Raw genomic sequence first — 11,619 nt, forward strand, 5'->3', positions numbered from 1 at the left:
AAATCATCTCCACCTCATGCTATCTCCCTTCTTTTCTGCCTCATTGCTGCTATTTATGAGCATCTATCAGATGCTGCTGCTGCCACCTCATTCCCTTGCTGGATAGTCCACCAGCCACTTCTCAATTGCAGCAGCATGTACTTCTCATGTTTGCTCCACATTTGGAAGTCTCAGATGCAGGGGGCATGCAGCTGCAGTTCCTGCCTTGGCTCCTTAGGTCTAAATCTAAGAGTCTTTAGGCTGGTTATGGCCCAAGCAAGAAGATAAGGAGAGTGGACACATAAATCTGGGGAGGGAAGAGTGTAAGGAATCCAGAAAAAGAGACTGGCAACCTTAAAGATCTCTGTGACTTATGAATGAAAGAAACCCTTGAACCCTTCACCATTATCAAATATGCAGGTCAAATATGTGCAGTTTAAATCACTGCAACAATTGAGTGAAAAACAAAATCAGGAAAACAGCATTCCTGTCCTCTCCTTCATGTCACCCATTTGAACTGCTATCTTTAGAGGGACTGTTCTTACATATTATTTATGATACACTGCAAATCATTGTTACTGAGGGAAGTTGTGCAAAGAGATGAGTTTTCCACGGCACCCTAAAAAAGGTAAGTGGAGAGACATGCCAGCTGGCAGTTCTTCTTCACACTTAAGACATGGACTGTGTCTGTGTGTTTCATACCACATGGAGCACAATGTCAGCACTTAATAAATAATAATCTCTGTTCCACCCATTCTTTCTTCCAGTGGAGAGTCAGAGCTGAGGCCACTCTCCCCTGCAGCAAAGGTCGCCAGAAACCATTTTTGCAGGCTCTCCAGATGTAGTGTACTGAGCCTGGGAAAGTCGAGTTTCAGAAGCCCTTTATGACCACACAAGTGGCTGCTGTACCAGTCAAGAAAAATCAAAAACCTGATATGATGCAGTCCCAGAGGCAGGAAAGTACAGCATGAAAGAGTCCTAAATTTTGAAGTGAAAGCAGACAGTAGCTTCAGGCATCTGGAATCCTGTATATTTCACTTATCAAGCACAGGAAAAAGATAAGCAGAGCAGAGCTAAGCAGAAGAAAGGTAGACAAAGCACAAGGACAAAGACAGAAGCAAGATGACAAAAAAATAGACATGCAAAGACAAAATGGAGCAGACAAAACAGAACAGCAGATGAAGACAATGACACAGGCAAGAAAGTTAAAGGAGAGACCAGAGAAACAGAGAAGTGTAGGAAGCAGGCAGAGGACAGAGCATATTATACAAAGAAAGGCTCACAGCAAGAAAAATCAGTGATTACAGCGGAAGAGACACTTTTTTAAAGTAACATTTAGAATACCAGGGGATAACAGTTTGTAGCTTCTGTAGGCCATGCTTACTACACACAACCACCACTCCCTCAAAACTCTGTCTGCCACTCTCCCTTCCCCCCTTATTTCAAAAACTCCCTGCAACTCCCTCCAGTCTCTCCTGGGACAGGAGTTCTGTGTGCCCCTATTCCCCCCACTGTGCCCAGGGCTCTGTCTGCCCCCCAATCATACCTTTACCCATACAAGGAGGTCTGTATGCCCCTTTCCCCCACCTTCCTATACCAGGGTCCCCCAATCTCCCCCCTGCCAGGCATTGTGTACATGCCCTAATTCCCCACACATCCTCCTGCCATTATTCTTCTTTCTGTCTGGGAGATAAGACATTCAGGGTGTCAACATGTTACACTCTATTGGGAGGATAAGCAGAGATGAAATGGTGGGATTGTTATGCTGGGAAGCATTACTGGTGCCATCAACCAGTTATTTGATCTATAGACAATTGCAGAGGTGCCTAAAGATGTGGCTGTGCTACTCAGATGTCAGGGGCTCCATATGTCCTCCATTTTTCCTCTTTCAGTTTCAATTTTCCCCAAAATCAATAAGGTTCTGTCCACTGGTGCTGAGAACATTCCCTAAAATTTTGGAATTGATTAGACGTGGCATTCAAAAGTTATTGCATTACATACAGCCATGAAGTTGAGTGTTCTAAAGCCTTCGCTAGGTTCACCAGTTACATTTTAAAACCTAGGTTTCAGAGTAGCAGCCACGTTAGTCTGTATCTGCAAAAAGAGCAGGAGTACTTGTGGCACCTTAGAGACTAACACATTTATTAGAGCATAAGCTTTCGTGGGCTACAGCCCACTTCATCGGATGCATAGAATGGAACATATAGTAAGAAGATATATATATACATACAGAGATGGTGGAAGTTGCCATACAAACTGTAAGAGGCTAATTAATTAAGATGAGCTATTATCAGCAGGAGAAAATTTTTGTAGTGATAATCAAGATGGCCCATTTAGACAGTTGACAAGAAGGTGTGAGGATACTTAACATGGGGAAATAGATTCAATATGTGTAATGACCCAGCCACTCCCAGTCTCCATTGAAACCCAAGTTAATGGTATCTAGTTTGCATATTAATTCAAGCTCAGCAGTTTCTCGTTGGAGTCTGTTTTTGAAGCTTTTCTATTGCATAATTGCCACCCTTAAATCTTTTACTGAGTGGCCAGACAGGTTGAAGTGTTCTCCTACCGGTTTTTGAATGTTATGATTTCTGATATCAGATTTGTGCCAGCAATGCTCCTCTGCCATGTACATTGGCCAAACCGGACAGTCTCTACACAAAAGAATAAATGGACACTGAGCTTGAATTAATATGCAAACTAGACACCATTAACTTGGGTTTGAATAGAGACTGGGAATGGCTGGGTCATTACACATATTGAATCTATTCCCCTATGTTAAGTATCCTCACACCTTCTTGTCAACTGTCTAACTGGGCCATCTTGATTATCGCTACAAAAGTTTTTTTCTCCTGCTGATAATAGCTCATCTTAATTAATTAGCCTCTTACAGTTTGTATAGCAACTTCCACCTTGTGTGTGTGTGTGTGTGTGCGTATATATATATATATAAAAAAAATCTTACTATATATTCAATTCTACGCATCCGATGAAGTGGGCTGTAGCACACGAAAGCTTATGCTCTAATAAATTGCTTAGTCTCTAAGGTGCCACAAGTACTCCTGTTCATTTTAAAACCTAGAAATGGCAAGTTGATAATTTAAAAAAAAAAAAAAAACACAACAACTGGCTGCACTGCATTATACATCAAGGGAAAGCTTGCAGTTTCGCTGGTGTATTAAGCAAGATACCAGGGTGGATAAAAATCAATGGTTTTTTTTCTAAATAAAAAAAAATCGTATTTTTTTTTTTTATAAAATGCTTTTTCAGGAAAAAACCTATCTAAAGATAATTTTCATTAAGATACATTATAGCTCAAAGATAAATCATCATGGAATAGGGATTATAAATTCTAGTTCTATAGTATGAGACAATATATTCATGTAATGTTTAAGAAAAATGTTGTAAATGAGTTCCAATAGTTCATTGATTATGGACCCAATTTTATGGAGTTCTAGGAGCTTCTGTATAGATTATTTAGGTTAATCTTTCTATCTACCCAATGGGACTCAGTGCTCAGTCCAGAAGATACCATCAGATATGCTTAGTTTTGCAGTTCTCAAACTGTGGATTTGCGTCTGCAGAGATAACATGCTTGTTAACAGCAAAAATGTTTTTTTAATACATATATATAAAGGTGTGAAATAACAGACCTCAACCCTATTGTCCCTCTGCAAATTTGTGTACACAGAGTCAATCCCTTACCTCTCTCTGAAAGTGCAAAGTTTCAAAAAGTTCAATAGAAGATTGTTGGGGGCAGAATAGATCTAAACAAGGAAAAGAAGTCTGGAGATAAATGCGAGAAGGGAGAGACCCGCAGTAGAAACAAAAGTGAAACTGTTTGAGCAGCATATTCCAGAATGCACTTTTATGTAGAAATCCATGATTAAATCAAGTCTTCCTGACTAGTGATTGAAATCATGATTTATACCAATTTGATTTAAATCAAATCCACCCTGTAAGATTCCAATTGATATGATGCTTCAGAAAACAGAGGTGGGTTATTATTGAGTGACCATCAGAAACACCAACACATAATAAACAAGGAAACATTTCTAATTTTGAATTTTCTTCTCCTCATTTTGCTCCACTGTACTGTAGAAAATATGCTCCAGTGTAATGTAAAAAATGATTTCACCAACCCTAAGACTTGACTTTATGGGTTCATGGATCTAAAAAGGTCGAAGAGATGGTCTACAGGGGATGAGATCCTGGTCCTACCGAAGTCAGTGGAAGTTCTGTCATTGACTTCAGTGAGGCCAGGATTTTACCCTACGATATTAGCACTATTCCCAACTCTTAGGAGAGTAATATGTACTTCCCAGTTGCTTACAAACTTAAACTTAGACTTCAATCCTTCATTTATGCATGTAATTTTCCTACAAGTTCATCCACACATGCAACTTTGATGTCATGTAAAGTTCCAGTGACTTCACTGAGAGCCCACAAGGACATGATGATTGATCCACATGGACCTGTTTACCAATCTGAATTTAAGCCTGTAAATTCTTTGGGGCTGGGACTTTGCTTTACAGACATATAGTAAAGACAGGGGCCCTGACCTGACTGGAGCCTCTAGACCAGTGCTTCTCAAGCTATCTGATGTGGGGGACCGGCATTTTTTTTTCCCCAATGTGCGCATAGACTGGCAGCCGATGGCTCGCGGACCGGCACCGGTCCGCGGACCACCACTTTGAGTAGCACTGCTCTCGACCAGAGGTGGGCAAACTACGGCCCACAGGACCTTCCTGCCCAGCCCCCAAGCTCCTGGCCTGGGAGGCTAGTCCCTGGCCCCTCCCCGGCTGTTCTCAGTGCGCCGCGCCACTGGCGCAACACTCTGGGCGGCTGGGCAGCACAGCTGCAGAACCGCAGCCTGACCTGGTGCTCTGGGCGGCGTGGCTGTAGCACCGCCAGCCACCGGTTCTCCAGGCAGCACGGTAAGGGGGCAGGGGGAGTTGGATAGAGGGCAGGGGGGTTCAGGGGTGTGGTTAGAGATATGGATAGGGGTCAGGGCAGTCAGAGGGCGGGGAACTGGGGGGTTGGATGGGGCAGGGGCCCTGTTGGGGCGGCAGGAGTCCCGGGGGGACCGTCAGTGGGCAAGAAGCAGGGGGTGTCAGATAGGAGGCAGGAGCCGGGCCACGCCTAGCTGTCTGGGGAGAGACAGCCTCCCCTAACTGGCCCTCCATTCAATTTTGGAAACGCGATGTGGCCCTCAGGCCAAAAAGTTTGCCTGCCCCTGCTCTAGACTCTACTGTAATATAAATAAACAACCGGTTATAATTTTTAGCAGCATGTTATTTGATTTATTATATCAAAACTGGAAAGATGTATGTTTTCCACAGCCTGATAACTAAGTATCTTGTCCAATTTTTCTGAAACTTACAGAAAAAAGTTCATCCTTAAGATTAGAAATTTCATCCCAAATTTTCAAAAAGTACCAAAGGATTGAGAACAACAGGTTAGAATGGAATAGCTTCTGCAACCTTAACTATCACTTCATAATTTGTAACTTCAATATAAGGATGAGGAAAATTCCCCATGAAGTAGAAGGAAGAAACCCCCCAGAAAATATATGTATTTATAAATTGTTTTTAAGGTTTCCCTGGTTAGATTGTAAGAATACTTGAACAGCATTACCTCGGAACTCCAGATCTATGCAGTGGAAAACAGTGTAGTCTACTGCAAAACTTAGGCCTCAATATTTCAGAAATATTGGTATGGGCAGTGCCTTATACCAGTTTGGAGTCTGGACTCCACCTCTGCATAAGGGTCTGCCAATGCTGTATCGTCTGCAGGTACAATAAAGCAGTGTAATTCTTTCCCAGGGTACCAACACCCAGAACACAAATTTTAATCACAATCTAAAACCCTAGGATCCAGTCATTTAACAGTGATCTGGCACGCAGTTACAAACGCAATATAAAATATTTTCTTGTAAAATGCATTTCTAAAGAAAAAATTAGATATAATGAAAACCTCTAAATAAAATAAGTTTAAGACTTCCTTTTTGAAAGAAAGGACGAAAAGCTTTCAATCAGCAAACCAGTTGTGTCACATATCACTTTTTTTTCCCATTCAAACAGATCCCACAATTCTATAATTCTTACAGATACATATAATTGTAAATCCAGATCCCACAATAAAATCTATTCCAGCAGACCCTTGTGCCTGTTCAGATCTCATTGCAGTACTGGGGCCCTTATTCCTACTGTTTAGCTCACCAATTTCTGTTTATTTCCTAGTGAGTCATTCCACGTGCAGACTATATTATGCAACCTAAGTACTTTCTCTAGATCCTATCAGTGTACCTCCTATTAAAAAAATACAAGAATTCTCATTCTTAAAGTGATGTTGTCAATGTAAAAAGTCATACCTATATTATGTGAACAAATTTCTTAGCTCATTATTAAAAACCTCAGATTATTCAAATTGAAAGAATTTTAAAAGCCCAATTTACTTGACACTATTTAAGCTTTAACTTTTCTCATTTCTCCAAGCATCAATTTAATAAATAGACAAAATACCAATGAAGTCAGTTTCACTTTCAGTTTTTTGGTATTGAAATATCTGAGTTACAAACACTGCAGGGGAATATTTATTTTAAAACAGGTGTTGGATTTGTTGTTGTTTTTTAAATTATGATACTATTTAATGGGCTTAAGTTTTATAAAAGTTTGTTTTACAAATTCTACATTTTGGGATAAGCTTGTATTGACAGTGTCCCTTTTAACAGTTTGTCCTGCCAAGTATTACAATATGTCATTACCATGTCAATACCCTGCAAAGAGCTCTCATGGGCAAGTCCCTACTCCCATTCAAAGTCCTTTGACTTAAATGGGATTCCACACAGGGTCAGGGATTTGCCAACATGGATGCAGTTGCAGGTTTAGCACCCAAGTTTCTGTTGAGGGTAAAAGTTGACCAACCTTGACAATTGGCCAGTACTGTAGATCTGACATTAATCCAAAGTATTTAAAGCAGCTTTTAGCTGAAATCAAGGACAGCCTAAAGATTTTTGCAGCAGGTCAGCAAAGTGATTCTTTGGCCCATCACTTCCCAAACCAACTCTTCCTCCCCCAGATCAGAGGTTCTGTAGCTTCAAGCCTTTTAGACCTCAAAAACAATCTCTGCAGTAGGTATAGAAGGTAGTCCACAAGTAACTCAGAATGTTATGGGGATTTTTCTTCAACTCTCAACCATGACAATCAGTTTTCAGTTTGAAGACTACCTTTCAAATGAAAAGGCCTAGAAACTTACTGTAATAGTTAAATGAAAACTGAAACTAACAGTGATATTCAAAGGGTCTCAAAAGTCAGGGTACCAGTGCGATTTGTAGGAAGACACTACAAAAAATGAAAATAAATCAATTGGTCATCTAATTCTAAATAAATTCTGCATGGATAACAGCTGATCCTGCAAACAAATACACAACTAGTATGACTAGTCCTATTGAAGTCAATGGGACTAAGCATGGAAGTAAACACTACCAGTGGTGTTTGCAGGTCCTTTGATAGAGGATATCATGCGGGCACAGGTTTATTTACAACGAAACATTTAAAAAATTACTAAAAAATTACAACTGAAATCTTCAAAGGAACTCTCTCAGGTACTGTAACATTAGGAACAATTTTTTTTTCTACTAATCAAGAGGTTTAATGAAATCTAAAACAAAAATTAATGATTTTTTAGTTCAATTAAAAGACTGGATTTAAACATTTCCCTTTAAAAATTACATTCCAGATTATATTAATGCACATGAATCAAAAAGTAAAATGATTAGAGCAAAACTGAACTAGTCTATTTTTAGTACCCAAGCCAACTCTATACAACCACAGTGATAAATTACATTACATTCAGCATCTTGGATCAAGAAAGCTGTTAGTAACCCTAGTAAATAACTCTTTTTAAATATGATTTTTAACTCAATGTCCCTTTAAGAAAGACCTGCCATTGTACAACAAAGTGTAGGCCTATTATCAGGAAGAATCAACTTTTAAGCCCAAATACCTAAATGTTCCTTCCAAATAAACTGACCTATTAAAATGTCCCTTAGGCCTGGTCTACACCTAAAAGTTGTACCAGTATAGATGTTAGTTAGGGAGTAAGATTTTTTTTAATTTTTTTTAATAATAGCTATGCCAATATAATGCCTAGTGTGGGACACATTCACTCCAGTACAACTATATTTATGCCAGTATAGTTTATGAAACCACACTAGAAGCGTTTTGAAAGTTTAGCTATACCAGTATAACCATACCAGCAAAGCATTCCTAGAGCAGACAAGGCCTTAATTTTAGAAGCAGTCAGTCTATGTACATACTTAAACAGTACCATTTACTTGAACCCTAATCCTGCAATTTTATCAACGTAGGCAGAACCATGCACCCATACAGAGCTTGGCTGGACTTCAATGGAGCTCTGCACTGGTGCCAGGATCTGCCCGAGTGGATTCTTTTGCAGCATTAGAGGTTTGAACTGTATCTTTTTTTAAAAGGTACAAACAACTTGGCGAGGGGAGAGTTTATGCCAAAGAACAGTTCAAACTTTCAGAAAAAGTTGACACAAGAAACACGTTTTGGATTTTCAGAAAGAAAAGGAGTACTTGTGGCACCTTAAATTTGTTAGTCTCTAAGGTGCCACAAGTACTCCTTTTCTTTTTGCGAATACAGACTAACACGGCTGCTACTCTGAAACCTGTTTTGGATTTTGTAACCCTTTAGTATGGGGAAATTCCCCACAAAAGTCTATCATGTGGTATCAGCAAAAATAGTGAGATGCACAATTCCTGAACTCTATGCAAATATTTGCCACACCAATATATCTACTATAGCATGTCCTGTTATGCAGAAATTGCGATAATCTGTATTTTTCATGTGACATGACATAAATAAAGTTCAACTATTACCTTCACCAAATGCTGTAAGTACTTTCTTCAAAACACATATCTATATTAGAGCTTCCTATGATGCCCATATTAATATTGAAAACCTTAACTTTACTAAAGTAAGTAGTCCCACTGATAACACAAACACTAAGTAGATCTAGGAAGGCAGACGCATGCATCAGTGCAGAGCTACTGAAGACAACGGGGCCCACCCATCTAGATTACATTGCAGAAGTAAATTGTATGGGACAGAGATGTATGCTCAATTTCGGCTTTCACATTTCCTTGCTTTTGAACATTTACCCTTGCAACTTTACCCTTAGAGGAATTTAACCTTTGTGTGCGCTAATTCAGAATATATTAGTAAATTATTTCATATTACAAAATATTATTCCACATTATAAAATATTATTCCCACCATGATTGGGAATCCAACTGCAATTTACATAAACTAGAAAAATAATAGTATCAGAAGATATTATGATACTTTTTTCCCTTCTGGAAGAGGAAACGTATTCTCTAAGTGATACTATTAGCGATCATAATTTGATGCCAAAGGATGTAAAATACCTAAAACATATTCCTGAAGAGAAGGGCATGCTCGGCCAATTGCCACTTTTACCTATTAAGATTTATTCTACTTTTGGCATACAAAAATGTAATGCCATGTATGTGTTCTAATGACCATAAATGGCTTTTAGTCATCAGAAGTGTCAGAGGAAGATAGTTCCTCTATAATTCAGATGAATAGTTACACACACTTAATACAGTTCTAATGTACATTTTCTTTATGAAAATATGTAGCAGATAATACTGTGATAGCAAAGTTCACTGTGAATTTAATATCAGGTAACATAATTTTCTCTTATTAGCCCAGACTTCTAAGTTTACTACCTAACATAAAAAGTCCCAGAACAACAAACATGATTATAATAAAAAGAAAAGCATTACTTGTGGCACCTTAGAGACTAACAAATTTATTTGTGCATAAGCTTTCGTTAGCTACAGCTCACTTCATCTGATGCATCAGATGAAGTGAGCTGTAGCTCACAAAAGCCTATGCTCAAATAAATTTGTTAGTCTCTAAGGTGCCACAAGTACTCCTTCTCTTTTTGCGAATACAGACTAACACGGCTGCTACTCTGAAACCTATGATTATAATATACAGCCCCAAATCTATATTCTAATCTATGTTATTGAACAACAAATACACTACGTCAAAGCTCAAACAGCTCCCCCCATGACAGTGATCATGACAAGTAGAACCCAAATCTAATTGATGAACCAAAGGGAGCCCCACCTTTTCAATCAGATTGCTCCAAAAACTGTTTTGGAATTTGTTTGCTCTTTAGGTCTGAGAGTCCCCTGTGGCTGACAAATTAAATTATTTATAACCCTTCCCAATCAGCAAGCTCTAACCAAACCATTTAACTTCCTTTTAGCAATAAACGGGAGATACAGTAGTCTAGTACAGCAACAGCACCTACTGACTGCTACTTACTCTCCACATGATACATTGATTTCAGTTTGTCATCTGAATGCCAACTTGGTGAAGAAGGAGTAAAATTGTGACCTGAGAACCCTGAGCCATTTGGGATGGAGGCCGCATGAATTTGCATTAATTTTAAGTTTTACAAGTATATCCCTCCCCCATTCCAGTGACGCATGATTTTTGTTGTATGTTTCAATGAAGACTTTTCTTTAAAGGAAAAGACAGAGGTTCCTAACTATCTCTCTTCACTCAACGAGCCCTAGAAACTAGCTGCTCCAAGCATGGTTCCCACAACAAATCAGATCACTTTTGAATACACCTGGAGCTCTTAGGGGTGCGTGGCCTGATTTAAAACACAAACAAATCAAAACAAGTGAGCAAACACATCATCCATGGGGGTGGAGAGCTATTTCTCTTTCTGCCCCCTAAGACCCCTTCGTCACACCTGCTCCCATCTGTAAGGCCCAGCCGCTGGGTGCAAGAGGCAAAACAGGCAGGCTAGGAAAATCAGACACGATCAATAATTCAGACAGACCACAGCCAGACCCCCCGCGTTTCTTACCTTCCGACTAGCTCCTCCAAGAGACACCTTGGGCCTGGTTTTGAAATCCCCTTCAAAGCTGAACATGTTTACAGCTTATCCCATCTAGAGCGGCGTCCGTGCTGCCTCCCAGGCTGACGCTGCACAGGGGCAATGACCGGGGCTGGGGAAGGGGCAGTCGCTGCCCGTCCAGGGGAGGCACAAACCCAGGCACCCCGGTGCCACCCTCGCTGCCTCCCTCCCACTGCTGCCGCCGGGCTGCCTCCAGCCAGGAGGGGCCGCTCCCCCTCCCACACACCCCCACTCGCCCCTCTCGCTCCCCCGCCTCCCCAAGCCCCCTCCTCTCTGACCACCAGCTACTGCTCCGTGCAGGGGAGGGGGGCTGGCTCGGCTGCTTCTCTTGCACTAGGACTCAGCCGGCTCCAGAGAGAAAATGGCCGCCGACCAGCTCCCTGTGCGCGCTCCCGCCGGCCAGCCAGTCGGCGCGCGGGCGCGCCGCAGCCGCCGGGAACGCGCGCTGGCTGCCTCCAGCGCGCGCCCGGCCTCGAGTTGGAATTCGTCCCTGTCAGTGCCTGGCCCGGCCGCGGGCTGGGGTCGGCCGCGTGTCGCCCCTCGCTCGTGACCGCCGCCCGGCGGCAGCTCGCCTGCGGGCCGTTCTCACAGCCCGGCCACACGCATGGCCGAGGGGGGCCGTGCCGTGGGTCCTGACCGAATAGAGGGAGC

The 11,619-nt window shown here is 41.3% G+C and overlaps 1 protein-coding gene across 1 annotated transcript in view; it reads right to left on the bottom strand.

The window, feature by feature from the left end:
- UBE3C (ubiquitin protein ligase E3C) overlaps positions 1–11,371 on the bottom strand; it is a 168,930-nt gene extending 157,559 nt beyond the window's left edge. The window contains exon 1 of the mRNA XM_007054110.4: positions 10,918–11,371. Within this exon, the coding sequence (XP_007054172.1) occupies positions 10,918–10,983 (66 nt within the window). The 5' untranslated portion in view covers positions 10,984–11,371. The remainder of the gene's footprint in view (positions 1–10,917) is intronic.
- Positions 11,372–11,619: the final 248 nt, after the last annotated feature.

This window comes from Chelonia mydas, chromosome 2 (assembly GCF_015237465.2).
Source record: "Chelonia mydas isolate rCheMyd1 chromosome 2, rCheMyd1.pri.v2, whole genome shotgun sequence".
Taxonomy (NCBI): Eukaryota; Metazoa; Chordata; order Testudines; family Cheloniidae; genus Chelonia; species Chelonia mydas.